A 19,801-nucleotide genomic window follows, 5' to 3' on the forward strand; every position below is an offset into this window, starting at 1 on the left:
AAAATAAATACATACACATTTTTAAACATTAAAAAAAGACATTAGCTCATTGGCTGACACATAGAAAGTGCTCAGTTAATAGTGGCTATTGTTACAGCCTTTCCACAAAACCTCTCCTCTTCAGGAGAGACTATCTGTGGCTGTTTCTGCTCTTTTATTTTCATTCATTTGTTTTCCTTAGTTCTCATGAAGCCAGGGGTAAGGGACAGTGCTAGAGGAGATAAACCAGTGGAATCAGGGGGACATGTCTGTGGATCATAGCCTATGTTTCCCAGGTTTGCTCTGACCAAGCCACTAATAAATTGCCAGGTGTTTAGAAGTTTCCCACAGAGTGAATGCAGTCTAAGCACATTTTTGTCTTTCTCTCTTTATTTTTTTTCTGAATATAAAATTATATTCTCATTTTTTTAAAGAAAGTGGAAAATATTTACTATTTCAAGAAGAAAATAAAATTCACCTGTATTCCCATCAGCCAGAGACAGGCAGTGTTCACAATTCAGTGTTTCTTTTCTTTTCCCAATGCATACAAATGTCTGAATACATTTACTGTAATTGAGAACATACTAAATAAATATATCATTTTGTATACTGCTTATTATGTTGAGCAGAAAGTTGTTGTGTTTGTTTTAAGCCATGGAAAACTGGTACTTTTTTGTCATTTTGTACCTTAAAATCTAGACTATACAATCTATTCAATAGATAGGAAGTTGGGAGGGTGGCCTTTATAACTGTGGGCATGGTTATTTTTAAATCTTAATATAGTAATTTACATTTGAGAAAGACTATAGAATTAATTTTTAGTTCTGGTAACTTGTTTTCTTGTTTCCCTTTCTTTCTCAACCCCCTAATTGCTCTCTCTGGGAAATAACTATTTGCTAAAGATAAAAATTATTTGTACAGATTCTAGAAATACATTCTATAAATGGGAGAAGGTTCATCACACAGCTTTCCTTCTGCTCCTCAGAGAAGAAATCCTAGGGGTTTTGTGAGATGCTGAGAAACAATTTGTTCCTTCTTAGAACTCAGAGTAATGGGTAATAGTTTGTACTCCTCTCTTCAGAGGAGTTTTGTGAGATGCTGAGAAACAGCATCCTAGGGGTTTTGTGAGATGCTGAGAAACAATTTGTTCCTTTTTAGAACTCAGAGTAATGGGTAATAGTTTGTACTCCTCTCTTCAGAGTAAGTCAGGCCTTGGGGTACAAGACTGTTACATTAGCCGTTAAAATTATTAAATCTGATTCAGTACCATACTTCATAATAAAACTTCACTGCTAATAATACATCGCAGTCTCAAAAACATGATGCAGATTTAAAAATGAAAGAGTTGAAGGAACCCTATAGTATGATAACACTTTTGGAAATCTTGAAAATATACTAGATGGTATGGTTTATTATTTTGTTTATATACCTATGTAGCATAAGTCCATATCAATTTTAGGTTAATGACTGATTCTGCTGTGTATGTAGAGGGGGGGTGCTTAGGTTGTCTTTGCAACATTTTAATTTTTACTAAAAAGGAAATTCAAAGCAAATATGTCAAAATGTGACATATGCTAAATCTTTTTTTTAATGTTTATTCATTTTTGAGAGAGAGTGTGTGAGCAGGGGAGGGGCAGAGAGAGAGGGAGACACAGAATCTGAAGCAGGCTCCAGGCTCTGAGCTCTTAGCACAGAGCCCGATGCAGGGCTCAAACTCCTGAACCGCAAAATCATGACCTGAGCCAAAGTCAACTGAGCCACCCAGGCACCCCCATCTGCTAAATCTTAATGGGAGCTTCATGATATCTAATATTTTTAAGATTCCAAGATTTTAGACTTTATAATAAATCAGACCAGCCTTTTTAGTGAAAGACCAGTTAGTGTCTGGTCTTTTTAGACCAGTTAGTGAAAAACAGAAGGTTGTGAGTGGTCATTGCTTGTTGGGGATGGGGATGAAATCAGAAGGAACACTGTGAGGTGATCTATAGCTCCCAAAAGTAGATTAGCGAATCTTTAAAAGGGCCTTTTACAAAATCCCTCTGGCAATACATGTGGCAATGAGAACAGGTATTTTAACAGTTACTTATGCTTAGTTTCATTCTCTTTTCTTGTGTGTGGTTAATTCTAAGAGGGGCTAATTCACTGTAATGGTAATTTGGGCTCCCTTCCAATAGCACTTGAGTTATAATAAGCATTGCCAAGGCACCAAAGTGGTCTTTGTGAAAGAAGAGACAATGTCTGGTGTATGTAGTCCTTTGAGGAAAGTGAGGAAAAATAAGGATTTCATATCACTGTCAGCAATCACTGTCCCTTTCTTAGGCTTTGAATAACTGTTTCCATTCTAATCTTGCTAGTACTTGGACCAAGGGTAATTTAAATAAGAACTACTCAAAAAATATTATTCAGGAAAAGTTAGACCTCACACATAATACTTTGGAATGTTTATTATACAATGATGTTGACAGTTTTATGCCTGTACAAACTTATTGTATGTTCCATTGAGTAACCCCACATTGTACAGGAAAACACACAGACACATGTGCGTGCACGTGCACATACACACACATACACACACACACACATATATGTAATTTTACCATTAATTTTACCTTGTTTAAGCAAATGAAAGGCAGGTAATTTTTAAAAACCCTAAATTTAAGAGATATTAAAGAAGACAAGGAAGATAAATAGATCAACTTTATTTCAAGAAAGGAAGCAGTATATATGGAAAGATAATAGCCTAAAAAGTCAGAATGTTGAACAGAGGGCTTTTATTGGAAAAAGGTTAGATTTTAAGTGCTAATATCTTGCAATTTCATATGAAATACCAGAGTAAAATGATAGCAATTTTCTACCTAGTGGTGGTATTCCTGAAAAATCTGTAAAGTTGTTAATTATGAAGGCTTTAAACTTCTGTTAATGTGTTTATTATAGCATCTGCTGAGTATTTAAATTGCATGATCCATGCTGCAGTGTTTCATTTAATGCAGGAGGTTTTCTTTAAAGATGAGTATCATAAGCCACTTGTTTGTATCACTGTCATAGGAAAAAAGAATATAGTTTGAAAAATATGTTTCTCAGAATTATCCTATTGAGGCTCTTACACTCCATCAACCCTTTAGAGCTTACCATCTGCTGGGGTGGTCTCTAGTTCAGATGTCAAAGCTTTCTTTTTTTAAGTGAACCGGAATGTATTTTATGGAGCATGCAAGGGGTTAAATTTCATTCCAGATAAGAAACTAAAACACATACAGCTAAAGGAAGATATACCTGCAATTTTTTGTTTCAAACCGTATCTTCTTTATTTTATAAGTTATCACTTTTAATTGATATAAAAACAATGTGTATGAAGTTGCTTTGTGGTTCTTCCATTTTTTTCTGTCATTAAAGTGTAAATTCAGAATTTGGGAAAAAAGTTTTCTCAGTTGTTAGGCAGAATACTGGAGCTGTCCATGACTGTTTAAAAAACATTATCTATAGTGATTAAATTTGACATAAAATATATCTCATCCAAAGGAAAGTGAGGTATGTTAAATGGACCTTTAATGAAGTAAATTACAGTGAAATGAACAGAACCACAAGATATGAATGTAGAACTTGATACATATAGGTTGGGAGTATGAGAACGTATGTGTATGAGAGCATATGTGTGCAAGTAAATATATACACATACACACACAGACACAACTCTGTGTGTTATTAAAGGTGTGAACATTATGCTTAGTGTATTTGAAAATATGGTAAAGTGCAAAGAAATTATCTGCCTGAGTCTACTAAATGAATGTCACATTAGAAATCCAGTAGCATGCTTTTGCGCTGTGTGTAGCCTCAAAGACATGCCTTTGCTTATTCTCTCTTCATCTCCTGAATAGCACATTCTAGGAGGTAGTCAGGGACGCCATCTTGCCTAAGCAAGCATAGCTCCTTGTATGCTGTCAGAGCCCTCCTGGCTCCCTCTCTATCTTCCATCCTCCAAGTTTTTCAGGCCACATTTTTGTGTATTAAGGCAGATGTAAGAAGTGTATGCCGTCTCTGCCATATTCATATAGGATTGACTCTGGAAAGATTTCCTTGATTCCCTCGCTTAGAGGTTTCATTTCTTCCTTCATCCTACCCCATCAGACAGGCAGGTGGGCAGGACATTTGTACCTTTATTCTAGTACTTGTAACATACTTGTATTATAGTTAGTCTTAGTCACCAGAATCAAGTTTTTATTCATTCTTTTGCTTTCATTGTATAGCTCAGTGATTAAAACATGTTAGTTTCCATTGTGTTTGCTGGATTTTACTTACTTTAAATAATTACCTATAACAAGATGATTGAGAAAAGAAAAAGTAAGGAAGGAACAATAAGAAAAGATGGGATTATGTGGTTCAGTAAATGAAGATATATGTCTTCAGATCTGTATACTTTTGCATCATTTACATTGGTCCCATTGATATTCAGAGAGGCATCATTAATAATTGTTAATGTGATTTTCATACTTTCAGGAACAAATGTAACTAGGCTAAGCTCACAATTGGGGGCTGTTAGTATTTTCATATACAAGTTCATTCATTCATGCATTATTTGAATTTATTTAAATTACTTAAAGCCACCTGGCTGACTCTGTCCGTAGAGCATGGAGCTCTTGGAGTCATGAGTTCACTCCCCACCCTGGGCATAGAGCTAACTTACAAATAAATTAAAATAAATTTACTCTATTTAAGCTGAGCAGTTGTTTGCCCTCAAGGAGCTAGTGGTGTACTGGAGACAGTGCTATTATAAAAAAAAAAAAAAGGACAGGATGCTTTAGAAGTGAAGTATACAAAGGAAGGATATTACAGAGAGGAGAGTCATGAAAAGTTGCCTTGAGGAGGAAAAGCATGAACTTAGTTTTGAAAAACAGGACCTAGCCTATGAAAAGGGAAGTGAAGTAGAAAAGGAACATGTCAATCAGAGCAAAGTCATATGCAAAGGCATGGAAGCAGAAGAAAATGTGTGCTTGGAAAAATCATTTGATGTGTCTGGAGCATAGAGTGCAAAGGAGAGGGAAGCCGAATCCAGATCAGATTCTTCTATGCTGATTAAGGGGTTGTGACTTTATCTGCAGGTAGTGGAAACCGTTGGAAGTCGAGTTTAAGCAGTGGCGTGATGACAACAAATTAATGTTTTAGATAGATCCCTCTGGTTATGCCATGGATGATGGACTGGAGGAAGTCTGGAGTCAGGAGACCAGTTATAGGGCCAAAACAAATCCAGAAGAAAGATGACAAGAGTCTGACCTGAGTTAGTGCCTGTGAGGATACAGAGATGTGGTAGGAAAAAAGGGAAGTGGAGAGAGGGGTGGATCTAGGCACTCTTCAGGATACAGAAGCAACACAATCTGGTGCTGATTGATTGTTGAAAATGAAGGCAAGGAAAAGAAAAGATGACTCGTGTGGCTTGGATGAATGGGTAGGTGGTAGTGGTGCCATTCATTAATATAAGAAACCTAGGAAGAAAGCCAGGTTTTGTTGGTGAAAGACAAGCAAGGAAAATATTTTAGACAGAATGGTGCCTGGGGATTAAGGAAATCAGAAATTCTAACTTTTTATATTAAAACATATGTGCCTGCTATAGAGACATGATCCAAGACTTTCATATTGTGTTCCTATATGATTGTTTCCTAATTGCCATTAAGGATATGTATTATATATTTTATAGATGTAGATATATACAACCATATTTCAATTTTTGATAATAAATTAAAATTAAAATCTTGAATACTGTTACTTTATAAGGGAAATTTTAAATCAAGTAATTTGAGAGCTTTGAGCATTATAAATAATCTAATCCAGACCTTCATTTCATAGATGAAGATCTAAAACTCAAATTGTTTAAGTAACTTGCCCAAGTTTATGGAGTAAATCAACAACAGTACCTGGATTAAAATCTAGATAACCTCACTCCTGAGTGTGCTTTTTATATACCAACTGCTTTTAAAAACATGTAAAGGGAAATATTAAGTAGACACTTACAAATGTTTTTAAAATTTCATGACTCTGAATTTTTTTGGGTGTAAGGTGAGTGTAAGTGAAGGTGAGTGTAAAAGAGAGATGTCAGGCTAGTAAAGTGTGTTTCGGCATAGGAAATATCACGTTTCTTTATATATGAAGAGAGAATGACTTTCTTGGGTCTTGACCCAACTCTGGATCCTATATGTGACTGGCCACTTGCAGCAACCACAAAAATGTGGTCTTTAAAAAAGTCAGAGCCGGGCGCCTGGGTGGCTCAGTCAGTTAAGCAGCCAACTTCGGCTCAGGTCATGATCTCGCGGTCCGTGAGTTCGAGCCCCACGTTGGGCTCTGTGCTGACCGCTCAGAGCCTGGAGCCTGTTTCAGATTCTGTGTCTCCCTCTCTCTCTGACCCTCCCCCATTCATGCTCTGTCTCTCTCTGTCTCAAAAATAAATAAACGTTAAAAAAAATTTTTTTTTAAAGTCAGAGCCAAGAAAAATTATTGTAGAAGAATTTGTTCATATGGGATATTCTGGGGTGCCCTTGATAACTTAGCTTCTCTCTAAACCTTAGTGGGGATATTGCTACTATTCTGTTGCAGGTGATATAACAAACATACCCTCACATTATTCTCAATAGCTCAGAGCTTCTCCCTGTCAAACAGAGATAATAATATTTACATGAAGAAATGTAGTCAGAGGTAAATTCCATCAGAGTATTTACCAACTGTATTGGGAAATGTGGGGTGAGCCAATAACACTGGCAGCCATTATTGTTGACCCAACCTGATGATGTAAGTCTAAGTTTCCCACACATTGAGTGGACATGGCCTGGCATCTGACATTAATTAGTTGTTTCACCTTGTTTTCTATAACCTCTTTGAATCTCAGTCACCACATCTGTAAAATGAGATTTTTGAAGTTCATGATATTTAATGTCTCTTCCAGCTCACTGATTCTAATGGTTTCTTTCTTCCATAAATAGTTAAGTGCTCCTTTAGATACCAAAATGAGAAATGGGATTCATGTCATACATATCAGCACAGAAACTATTTCAAATGTCTGCTAAATAGATCTGTTGTCTAAAAAGACAATTATACTTTGCCATGTGGTAAAAGAAGCAATATACTGAGAGATCTAATAATAGAAATTCTTGCAAATAATATATTTGGCCTCAGGCATCTTTTTAATAAAACCATAAACCTAGATATAGTTGCATTTTCAGTATTGCCACTGATTTATGAAACGATGATATTAGATAAAACTATCAACATTTAAGGCATTTTTTGCATTGTTTTACCTTTTTATTGCTTTTCCATATTTACCCTTTTACTTTATTTCACGGTTGTTTTGCCATAACTGAGTAATACCATATGCACCAACATTCAATGAGAGTCCACTTAATCTACAACATATTTTAAGTGAACAATGCCTTTGTCAATTTTTATAGGGCTTAAAATGTGTTTTTTTCCTTAAGAATTACAAGGAGAAATTCTATTCTTTGTGCTTTAAGATATGCTGTTATTTAAGAGAGCCCTTGAAGTGAAATGATAGAGAATGAATTTCATATGCAAGCATGTCATAATATCACACAGATTTTAGTTCTCATGAACACAAAGCAGCAAGAATTTTGAAGACCCGGTAAGAAAACTCTCTCAAACTCTGTCTCATCATGGAAAATAATAGCATTAATTCTCTGCTAGTCATTGGGCAAAATACATGGGCAAGTGATTTATGACTGAACTACAAATGACTGATAATCTTGACTTCTTAAAAATATTTTTCTGTTTATTAATGCAACTTGTAGTACAACTGACTGTATATTTGCTTTCTTACCCCCTATAACATTTCCCAGAATGTTACAGTCACCAATCCGTGTGAAAATGATTAAATTAAAAAAATGAAAAATTATCTGTCCTTGAACAAGTTTCTCCCCATCTGTTCTGTTTTATGTATTCCCTGAATGAATATTATGTGTTACTGGAATTTGCCTATGACATTGATGGTAGTTTGCTTGTGCTTGATAACTGGCTATTCTTTAGAATCAGGCACAACCTGCAGGGTCATCTAGCCTCTTTCAAAGCAACATACCAGTTATTTCACCGACTCATTGTGTGATCATAGACTTAACTTCCCTGAGCTTGTTTCCTTGTCATGAAATAAGGACACATAATACAGTGCCTGGACTATTATAAGGAGCCATTGAGCCACATGTTTATAAAAACCTGGTACATACCCAACCTTAGTAGGGGCTTAGCATGTTGTTGTTGTTGTTGTTATTCTCTTTGTTATATTTTAGAATAGCTTGCAAGAAACGTAATGGGTGGAAGGAAACAAATATGTTATAAACTACATACTAAGAAAAAAAGGTAGGAGCTGAGGAAAGGATTTTTAACGACCAATTGTATTAAAAATGCTAGCAAAGTGAACTTCCCACATAACTGGCCCTAGAGCCTCTCAACGCCCTTCAAATAAACTTGGCCTCCAATATGGTGAAGCAGAGTGAAGTAATCACCCTCTCATGATGCATGTTTTCCTCAAAGGAATGAGTAAATTAATTCTCAGTGAGCTGGCTAAAAATGCGATCAATCATTCATTCACCAATCAGTCAACCAGCCAGTCCAACAACAGAGCAGTTCCCACAACTCTGAGGCTAGTGGAACATCAGAAGGTAGAGTTGAGTTGTTCCTTTTATCTCCATTAAGTCACCTAAGGCCTCTGAGCCCTATTTCTTAAACCACAAAATAGAGTCAATACCCTGCATGTAGGGTTGGCATAAGAATCAAGTCAGACAATGTCTATGAAAGCTTTTTGTAAACACTAAATCACCAAATGTAACATTATTTATTTGCTTAAACATTATTTATTGTTCATTATCTCATTTCTAATGCCATCGTACCTTCTCATGCTGGCTTTTTGGCCAGTACTTTACCTAGAGTCAGACACTGAGAATGACAGTATAGTCAAATAATTTTATGATTCAAATTGGGAGTCTCCTACTTTATAATCTATCAGGTCTTGCGGTCAGCAACTTGTAAGCTTAAAACTGACATCTTAGATGTTTCTAAAATATTAAAACTTGAAGTAGCCATCATAGTCTGTGAACATGTTTTTAAAACCAGTAGGGAAAATATGAGGACAATCAAATTTGTTACAAATTTTTCCTGAAACTGGCTGATATGACACATCAAGATGGATTTCACAGTTATACATCTACAGAGGAATGTTGAGAGATAAGATGAAAGTAGCCCTCCTTATTAATCACACATTGTATATTTGACTTCTGCCTCCCTCCTCAGCCTTTAAATCAACTACATCTGGTTTTTGCTACTTAAATGTGCCATTATCGTTTGTATTAAAAGGCAGTTACTCCTACAGAAAGCAGCCCCACTTAATTAAAAAATAATTAACTAGAGTTATATTCATGTTACTCATCACAGCAGCCCAAATAAGAATTTTAGTATAGGTTTTTTACATATTTTTACAGTAGGGTCAGCAGAATTTGGAGACTGTGATGAATGCTTACATAAAGCAGTTATTTTGCTTTGCTGGTGTTACCTTTTAAAGTTAAAAACAAAAAGCATAGTAGTACAGAATAGAGAGATAGGAGCTAACATAGATAGAGTCACAAAGCAGCTGATCCTTGATGTAGTCACTATATGCCAGAGGGTGTCCTCCTTTATTGGAGACTGAAACACGTAACTGTATTACACCCAGAGCAAGTTGAGCTCTGGGAAATAACTCCCACTAACCAACTGCATAAGAAGTTGGTGTATAGGGACGCCTGCTAGCTCAGTTGGTAGAGGACGCACCTCTTGATCTTGGGGTTGTGAGTTCAAGCCCCACGTTGGGCATAGAGGCTACTTAAGCAAACAACCAAAAAACTGATGTATAATTATCACAGAGATCTATATTGAAGCTCACTGATGAGTGAGTTCTCTCTCAGTAGAGAAATCTACATAGAAAACCAAGTTATTATTTGAGCTTTCTTGATAAGCAGGGAATTTGACATTGAATAAATTCAGTAGTCTAAATCACTGCTACTCAAGGAAGTTGTCGTTTTGCAAACAAGTTAAGAAGCTTGCTCCAGAATTCCAGAATGTAAATTAAAGCATTACAGCATCACTTTCATCATTGAGAAAGTCTTGCTCCTATATTTATATGCACATACACACATACAAGTGGTAATAGTGTGCTTAGCAACATAGGTAATTTGCTTTCTGACACAGTTTCCTCATTGCACGTCACACTGTTCACAAACAGATCTCATATAGGTAATTCTTCTGTGGACCACACTTTGAGAAGCACTGGTCTTTGCCTGAATTAGAATTACATTGGGAGGCGTGTAAAATACATAGTTGTCTAGTGTATACCCATGAAAATTCTGACTCAGTGTTCTGTTGTCTTGTACCTTCATCTGCATTTAAAAAATGCTTCCCATGTAGCTTTGATAAACGTACAAGGTCAAGGAACTACACAATAATATGCAGAGTAATTAAATAGTACTTAGCTGAATAGGTTAGAGATTGAGAACATGGGTTTTGGCGTTGGGAGTTGAGTTATTGTTTTTCTTGGGCAAATTGCTGTGGATTTTCTAGGCCTCAATAGTCTAACCTATAAAGCAGCTATAACAATACATACCATATAAACTTGTAAGGTTTAAGTGCTGTTATAAAAAGAAAGTACTTAGTTCAATACCTACCACATAGTAGACAATCGATAAATGTCAGCTGTAAATGGCAGGTAATCACCTCCATGATGAAGATTTACCTGCCATTTTTGAGAGTATACTCATTCATAATTTCCAAAAAGAGAGTTAAAGGATGTTATGAGGAAAAGGAAAACATGATGCAGAATCCAAGACAACAGATGCCTGATACTCCGACCTACTTTTCCACTACCTTTCCATTGTTGTTCAAATATGTTAGTTCAATTGGAATAAAGCCAAGGTTAGATGTGGCTTCGTTTAGACCTTACATTTTGTCAAGATAGTTTCTGGATAGCTATTCTAACCTATCAATGTTATATTTGTTTTATAATAAATGTAAGTTGAATTTTTTTTCCTCTACTTCTAATTTTGGGAATAAAGGATGAAGGGGAGTTACTTTATATTGACCAAGAACATAGTCAGAATTTATTAATAACAATAAGAGTTTTGATTCTAACCTTTCATTTTCTTTATCTTGGGGCAGATTTATGTTTGATAAATAGAAATAAGCAAGAGACGGTGTTAGAAAGTGAACTGCCAGAGTTGCACAAAGGGGAATTTAGGTTTAGACTTTATTTATTACATGACAATAATATTACTATGGATTATAAAATAGTGGATGCATTATGGTTCACTAAATCAGTAAAAATCACGTAGCTGTTAATGATTTGGAACCCGGCTTATGAAGAACAACTTGGCAGAGCTATCAAGTGGTTAAGAGTGTTGGTATGAAAGTTAAGGACTTCAGCGTTCAAATCCAAGTCTGGCTGTTTTTGTGGTGTGTGGCCTTGGACCTGACTTCTCTGGGATGCAGTTTCCCCATATGTGTAATTGGGTAATAAAATGTAGTCACCACACAGTGGTGGGGGAGAATTAAGTGCACTGACAGGGAGGTGCAGGCCTCTTCTGTGTTTTTCAAGCGTGGTTATACTTAGCTTTATTCTCTCAGGTGCCTAACAACCTCCCTCGGAGTGTCACTTAGGAATTCCCCCTGACCCCTGTGGTATAATTTACTTTACAACCATTGTATTCCCTAAGATGGCACCATAGAGGACTAAATGTTACCCAAGGCAAGGAGGGCAAATGCTGCTTTATAGCTTATACTTTCAGTGCTTTTCTGCTTTTTTTATTTTTTTATTTTTTTTAGCTTTCAAAGGAGCACTGAGAATGGTTTTAGCTCATTCCGTGGCTCTGCAGCTCATTTTGTATACTGTTGCCTATACTTGACTATTCTCTTAAAAGCTTGTGTTTGGGGCACCCACCCTCCTCCCACTGCTTGTGTAATTCCCCTAACCCAGCATGGTCTTTTACTTTTCATTACATGAATGAAAGCAGGAGGCTGAGTTTTTCTGAGACCGGTGGTCAATGTGGTCTATTGAAAGACCAGAGAACCAAGATTTAGATTTAAATGATCGTGCTAAGGCTGCTGCATTCTTGCTGGGTGACCTTGGGCTCATCAATGACCTTGTCTGATTCTGTTTCCTCAGCCATAAATAAAACCAAACCAAAACAAATCACACAAAACAATGAGGCCATCTGTACCTCACTCACATCTTTGCAGTGAGGATTGAAGGAGTTGTAGAAAATAAGAAAGCACTATCCAAGTGCAAATTTTCATTATGATTGTGAGGATTATATATATGTATCAGTATATAAGGAGTTTGTTAGCAACTGGGTCCCTGTGTGCTCTGCTCCCATTTCCCAACTCCCAGAAATGCAGAGGATCCCTGCCAGATGGCTGATTTGCCAGCTGTGTCTTGTTTTGTCATTGTAAATATTACATGCTCCAACTGAGAAGCTTTGCTTATAATGTAGTATGTTTTGTCCTTTATCTCTTGCAGATTGAGAATTACATTGTGGAAAATATGAAGTCGGAGATGGCCCAGATACAGCAGAATGCAGTCCAGAACCACACGGCCACCATGCTCGAGATAGGAACCAGCCTTCTCTCTCAGACCGCAGAACAGACCAGAAAGCTGACAGATGTTGAGACCCAGGTACACCCCTGGGCCAGAGTCGACAAACTCTTAACTGAGCAGAATTTTTTCAACCCTTTAGCATACTCCATAAACACAGAGCACATTTCAACCACTGAGATTGGGGAAACATATACATTTTTGTTTATTGGTAATAACAACAATGACTGCCTGACATGCTATGCATGTTTCTTTTGATTTAATGAAGGTTGGTAGATGTAGCTTTGTGTGTGTTTGCAAAAACAGGACTGGCAAAGGACTTAATCAGTATTTAAATTCAAATAAACACTGCAGCTACCAACTATGATATGATATGTGTCAAACAAAATAACCATTTGGGTCAAATTGGTGCCTTTGATGTACATTTTTGACCTGTCTTGTTTCGCCTCTGATAATACACTAGCCATATGGCACCTGCAGAGTATTTATGCGTTCAGTAGATACACAGGAAAACCAAAATTAACTTAGCAGCAATGTGTAGTTTTATATATATATATATATATATATATATATATATATATATAGCGCCATGGACAACAGCATACTTCTTTATGTACAATCATACTTATTTCAGTACAGATCAGTAAAATGCCCTTTAGTCAGCACTGTCACAAACCTACTATTACAGTTCAGTGAAAATCTTTTTGATGATTTGAAGATGATTTCTTGGTCCCATTTTAACCATGGAAGTAGTTGTTCCCATTACTATTCTGAAACCCAGGGGATGATTCTATCCCAGTGTAGTTGATTTCTGGAATTGAAGCTGAAATAAATTCTTAAAAGATAAACTGAGGCACATTGAATTGTCAAGAGTTTATTTGGGCATACATCAATTGAAATTGAGCAGCATTTAGCTAAAAGTGGTTAGGAACATTCCACTGTGGGAGCTACAGGAAAGGTTGTAACAGAGAAGATGTGGAAGCAAATCAAGGAAATTATTTGATTGATGAGAGCCCAAGCAGTGGCCTTATTTCAGGAAGCCTAGCTGGCTGTTTGTGATTGGTTGTTCCCAATTTTCATTTTCTTCGATTCAGATGCACTGACTCTGGCTTAGGCTTTGATTTACTTAATGTAGGTTACTGAGGCATTAGAGCCACCTCAGTCTAATAGTCTCCTTATTTAATTATTTTAACAATATAAATTAAAAAATAAGATGCAACCTTATTTCCATTTTATTTTGTTTCTGTTAATGACATCACAGATCATATAATGATATTTAAAGATAAATAACAATGACAATTTATCTGGATGGAGCATTATGTGTTATACAAACAGCTTTCCCATGTACAAATAATATTTATGAAAACCATTCAAAGCAGACAAGAGGTCAGAAATTTTGAGCAATTTTTTCACACTGATACAGCTAGTGAGTTGAATCGGCACTCTCATTCCTTTCCTTTTTTTATCTCTCTGGATTAGTAGTACTAATAATTAAACTAATTAAATAAGAACTTAAATGTGGATTACATTGGAGCAGTAAACCACATGGGCTTTGGAAAGTATTTTTTGCTGCACACTATTATCAGATAACTACAGGGGAGGGGGAAGGGGAAGCTACATGTTATAACTAAAAAGTATGAGACTTTATATAATCATTTATTATCATACTAAACAAGTATGGCGATCTATGAACATTGGCTTCTTATGGTATAAATAATATGAGAGTATTTTCTCTTGCTTTTTTTTTTAAGAACAGAATACTCACCTTCTCCTACAAAGCATTCTGTATATTCAGAAACTGAAACAACACAACCATACTTGACACAACCATACTGGAGTGAATATTTGAAATTTTTATACATTTATGAGTTTTAATGACTTACATGGCAGTGTTTTATTTTTTTCCATCCCCCAAATCCTTTTGAGATATTTTTACTCATTTTCTACCTAGAAGTTGGAGTTGTGGTGGTGGGGGGTGGGGGGGGAGTCCCATTGTCAGCATCTTAACGTACAAATTGTACATTGGATTTTAAGAGATAAAAACTTGTTCTGCATCCTTAAGGCTAAAAAATATGTACTTTATGGAAAATAGTACAGAAAATTTGTAGGAAAAAAACCGCCTTATAGGGAACAGCTAAAACTAAAGAGTCATTAAAGGCCAATTAAAGTTTATTAGTTTCTCCAAGAATTTCAAGATAGCTAAAACCTGCAAAATATCTTAAAAATCACAAATCTATCAGAACTTGTGATGAGAGACAGGTAGAGAAGGAAGACAATAGCTCAGACCAACTATGTTCTACCTTAAGAAGTAAATCCTGGGAGTTCTTTTCATTTGCATTTTGTTTATTTTTTTAAGTTTATTTATTTATTTATTTTTTGAGAGTGGGGGAGGGATAGAGAGAGAATCCCAAGCTGGCTTCATGCTGTCAGTGCACAGCCAGACCCACAAACTGTGAGATCTTGACCCGAGCAGGAGTTGAACACTTAACTGACTGAGCCAACTGGGTACCCCTTCATATTCATTTTAATGTCTTCTAATTGTCTGTGCTACTGTAAACCTGTTTTCATGTGAATGTGTACACATGTGGTGCTCTGTTGAACCTTTGCAACAGGCCTTGTTTGTTCTACTTAGACATAGCCATTCAAGTGCACTCAAGTACAGATGCAGGGGCAAGTTTGCAGAATGAATCCTAAATTGTTTCTTAATCTAAATGCGTTCTATTCTTTAATAATCAGCATTTATAAACGAATAGACCCTTTGGGCTATCCAAGTATGCTCCTACGTTTTTGTTCCATGTTAATTCTCCTTTGTTTCACATTGGTAAGTGCTACTTTTCCTAAACTGACTTCAGGTTCTCAATTATTTTAGGAACTTATATCAATGGTTTTGCAACATATTTTAGTGTTCTAACTTTTACATGATAATGGTATAAAGACAAGTAACTTACTGCTTTCTAGTCCACTGTCTAGACCTTCCAGAACTTAACAAAAGGTGGCAGAAACATGGTTTTACTGTAATGGCAATTAAAAATACTTATATGTTTAACAGGCACCATAATCAGAAAAGAAATAGATAATGAGCACGTCTAAATGACCCTGCTAGCCACAGTGGTGAGAATCAGGTGCCAACACCATGCCCGTACCTTCCTCTTCAGCCTAGCTTGTAGTGTTTTTCTCACTCTGTTATCAGTTTGTACCAATATCTCCTTTACTTCCAGTTCCTCTTTCCAAGTGTGCACTATGAAGGAGTTAGTTTCAGACATTATTCATGTCCCTTCCTGTAGTGGAAGTCTATTTCTGACTTCTCCCACGGGCCTATTTTGATTAGAGGTACACTAATAGACAAACTGTATTAGCATTCACCTCTCACCTCTCATAATAGGTGTTTGGCTCTGTTCTAAGCAATTTTACATATATTAGCTACATAATAATTTAAAAAAAAAACTTTGGGGCAGGTACCACCATCATCCCTTATATGTAAGTGATGAATCACTAAACTGTATTCCTGAAGTCATTATTACAATATATGTAAACTAAATTTAAAAGTTAAATTTAAATAAAATAGAATTTAAATAAATTTAAATAAAATTTAAAAATTAGAAAAAAATATAGTAAAGATGTGGGAACTGAAATCCAGAGAGGTGAAGCAACTTGTCCTGAGTGAAACAACTAGTGGTAAATGTTAGAGCAAAAATTTTACCCCAGGAAGTCTGGCATCACAGTCTACATGCCTTACTGGCTCCCTTTGTGTCTATTCTGCCTCTCTCAAGGTTCCTTTCTCTCTTTAAGGTTGTAGAAACTAAATGGGCCCAAGCAGAGGGTAAGATGGAAATCAGAAAAGACAAAAGTAATGTGAACCTAATAGTAGCAGCTGAAAGTTTTCTATAAATGATAAGGATACTGCTGCTGTTGCTGTTCTGCTCCTGCTGATGGCACCACCAATTATTGCCATTTTGCCATGTGCCTGCGCATTGTCTCATGTGATCCTAGAATCCAGTGTTATCCTTGCCATTTGCTGGCTGTGTAACTAACTATAGGGCAGTTCCTTAGACACTTAGCCTATGTTTCCTCTAATTTCCAATTATTTATATAGGAACCATAGTCTTAGGAATGGAATTTAACCGAATTTTAAAAGGTATATTTTGAGTGTCTTCTTAATGCAAGAGGTTTTAATAGGTACTGTATAGAATACAGTAAGTAAAGCAATCCTTATCCTCAGGTAGCTTAATTGAGTTAATGTGGCAAAACTTGTCTAAACCATTTCTTCCTTAACTTTCCATCAAATAAGTTAGCTATGAAGCCATTTCTTATTGCCATAAAAATGCATCTTTCCAGTCTCCTACTGTGGGGGTTTCATTGACCAATGACCCCAGCTGCTGTACTCTGAAATCCATCACTATGTTGATGCAGAAGGCACAATTCCCGGTGACACGTTGTAGTAGCAATACTTAGTCAGACCTGCCCCTGGGAGCTGTTGGCCTCCACTGACACATGACTTTGGCTAAGGGCTCTCCCTCAGCCTTGCTGAACTTTCTCACAGCTTCCCTGGAGGCCAAGATTTCCACTCAGTCTTCTTTCCTTCCCTTTCTTCTTCACTGTGATTAGACCTGCATCCTAGTCAGAAGGTGCTCCTAGACACCTCTGTCTTCTTCCCAACTTTCCTTTACAGGCATTCCCCCTAATAAATTTCTTATATGTGTAATCTCATTTTGTCATCTGCTTGTCAGAGGTCATACACCTGTTGTTTGGACTTCAGTTGTACAATTGCAAGTTTAAGCCAGTTCAGGAACAGATTAGTCAATGAGCATCAGTCTCTAGACAGAAATAGGTTTGAGAAGGCAGCTCTCAAAGTTGAGCCACTGGGTCTCTTTAACTTGAAGAGAGATAGTTGAATAAATATTTAACCTTGGCCTAGTTAAAATGGCAGTAAAATGAATTTGCTAATGGGTCATCCAAGAAAAATACCCTGATAATTAACTTTCTCACAAGGTCTGGAAAAAGTATTAGATAACCCATTTGAGGAGGTCTCAGTGAACTATGACCCACAGGTCAAATTTGAATTGCCAGCTCCTTTTATAAATAAAGTTTTTATTGAATACAGCTACACTCATTCATGTATATGTTGTGTATGGATGCTTTCCCAATAAATTTGAGTTGAGTAGTTGTGCCAGAAACCATATAGCCCACCAATATATTTATTATCTGTCCCTTTATAGAAAAAGCTGGCCACCCCTTGTACTAGGATACAAATTTCTAGAGAGCAAGGATTTTCTCTGTCTTGTTCACTGCTCTTTTTATAACATCACTTGGTACACAGTAGGTTCTCAATAAATGCTTGTCAAATGATTATATTAACTAATACTAGTCCCTTAATTTCTGTAGATTTCGGCCCAGTGCTCCTAAAATCAAAGGTAGTGTCCTAAAGATTATATGTTGATGATTCTTTATACCCATAAATAGCTGATGGGTCAGAATAGGACTTTGAATAGAAGCACTCTACCGCAAAGTTACTCTGACCAACTAAGAACATTGGATGACAGCATTTTCTGTATACTCTAAGAAGCATGAGAAATTTGGCCACTTTCCTGCTTCATAGTGCTAGTTTAGTGTTGGAGTGGGGAGAGGAGAGAAATCAGATATCATTAGCCATGACAAGCAGAAGATGTCGATGTCATGGTGATTTGAAAGAAACAATTTCAATAGCCATGAGTCTATTGACTGAGGGAAGGTACCTTTCTTAGCCAGAGTGAAGCTGCTTGTGTACAGCTACATGAGCCTGTAGGAAAGAAGTCAGACTCCGGAGACAAACTACCTGGGTTCCATTCTGACTCCTCTGTGCATTAGCTCTGTAATATATGCACTGTCTGTGCTAAACTCCATAACCCAATGAGATTTTCCTTGTGCTATTTATATATAATATAAATAAAATATAAAATATTACAGATAACAATTAGATAGTATTAATTCAGTAACATTATGATGACTAAGAGTAACAGTAACTGTCTAAGATTAGCTAATTTTCACCTTCAAATTTCCTCAATTGTTCTACAAAAATTTTCATAGGTGTTTTATTTTTTTTTAAGATGTAATATAGTCCCTTTTAATTTGGAGCACTCTTTCGATTTTTTTTTTTCTTCAGGTTTTTAAGACACCGGGCCCATTGTTTTTGTAGAGTGTCCCATATTCTGAACTTCTCTGAGTATTTCTTTGTGATGCATTTTAACTTATTCATTTTGCACGGTTCCTTTAAACTGGAAGTTAAGTCTAAAGGCTCAATCAGATTGAGTTGAACACTGTGGTGGGAGTTCTTTGTAGAATTACTCACCACTCCCTATTATCTGGAAGCACATATGCCAGCTTGCCGCACTCTCAGTGATGCTATTTTAACTCAGGGTAGAAGCATCCATGTCTCGCCTTCTTAGTTGTCTACTTTCCCTTTGGAAAGTAGCAGATAACCTGGAGGGGGTACTTTGTCACACTGCCCACTATTGACCAAATAAATTCTTTCACCAAGTTTTAAAATGGTGATCTTCTGATTCCTTGAACACATAGCAGCCTTTATTCCATTGTAAAAATCTAATTATCAAGACATCATATTTTGTGTTACATTTTTCATTTGAAAAACAAAATTAAAGTAAAAAGAAGTATAAATTACAAACAAACCTGATTTCAAAGCTAACATGCTAAGAAGGAAATGTTCTTTTGTGGGAGATTTTCCTTTTAAGCAAGATCAGAGGCACTCTTAAAAGTATTAAAGGGAAGCTGGCTGAAATTCTCTAACTCACTTTGGTTGCAAAACTAGTAATTTTTATTTAAAATTTTTATTTTTCAATGAAATAACTAACATTTTAGAGTTCATAACTTCTCAGTTTCAAGTCTTATGTCTTACATAAGGAAGATACCCCTCCCTCCGTACTTCCTTCCTTCCTTCCCTTTTTTCTTTCTTTCTTTCTTTCTTTCTTTCTTTCTTTCTTTCTTTCTTTCTAGATGTACATTGGAATATGTTTAGGCTAAACAAAATGAAATGTCTTAGTCATTTTAATGGAACACTTAGATTATTGCTAAGCAGCAAGTTTCACAGACACATGGCAAGAAAGTATCCAATTTATCATAGTTTCTTGTACAATTCTCATGGTAGCTTGTTTTTGAACTGTAGGCCTGTGTTAATACATCAGTGGAGAGAATTGAAATAAAGTGGTTATTTGGTCAAAGTGATGGGAA

General features: G+C 36.2%; 1 protein-coding gene across 2 annotated transcripts in view; it reads left to right on the forward strand.

The window, feature by feature from the left end:
- The window catches only part of ANGPT1 (angiopoietin 1), a 246,772-nt gene that overhangs the window by 129,938 nt on the left and 97,033 nt on the right, over positions 1 to 19,801 (forward strand). For both annotated transcript variants that reach the window (XM_049633517.1, XM_049633518.1), the window contains exon 2: positions 12,506 to 12,661. In XM_049633517.1, coding sequence (XP_049489474.1) covers positions 12,506 to 12,661 — 156 coding nt within the window. The remainder of the gene's footprint in view (positions 1 to 12,505; positions 12,662 to 19,801) is intronic.

This window comes from Panthera uncia, chromosome F2 (genome assembly GCF_023721935.1).
Source record: "Panthera uncia isolate 11264 chromosome F2, Puncia_PCG_1.0, whole genome shotgun sequence".
In the NCBI taxonomy this organism is placed as follows: domain Eukaryota; kingdom Metazoa; phylum Chordata; class Mammalia; order Carnivora; family Felidae; genus Panthera; species Panthera uncia.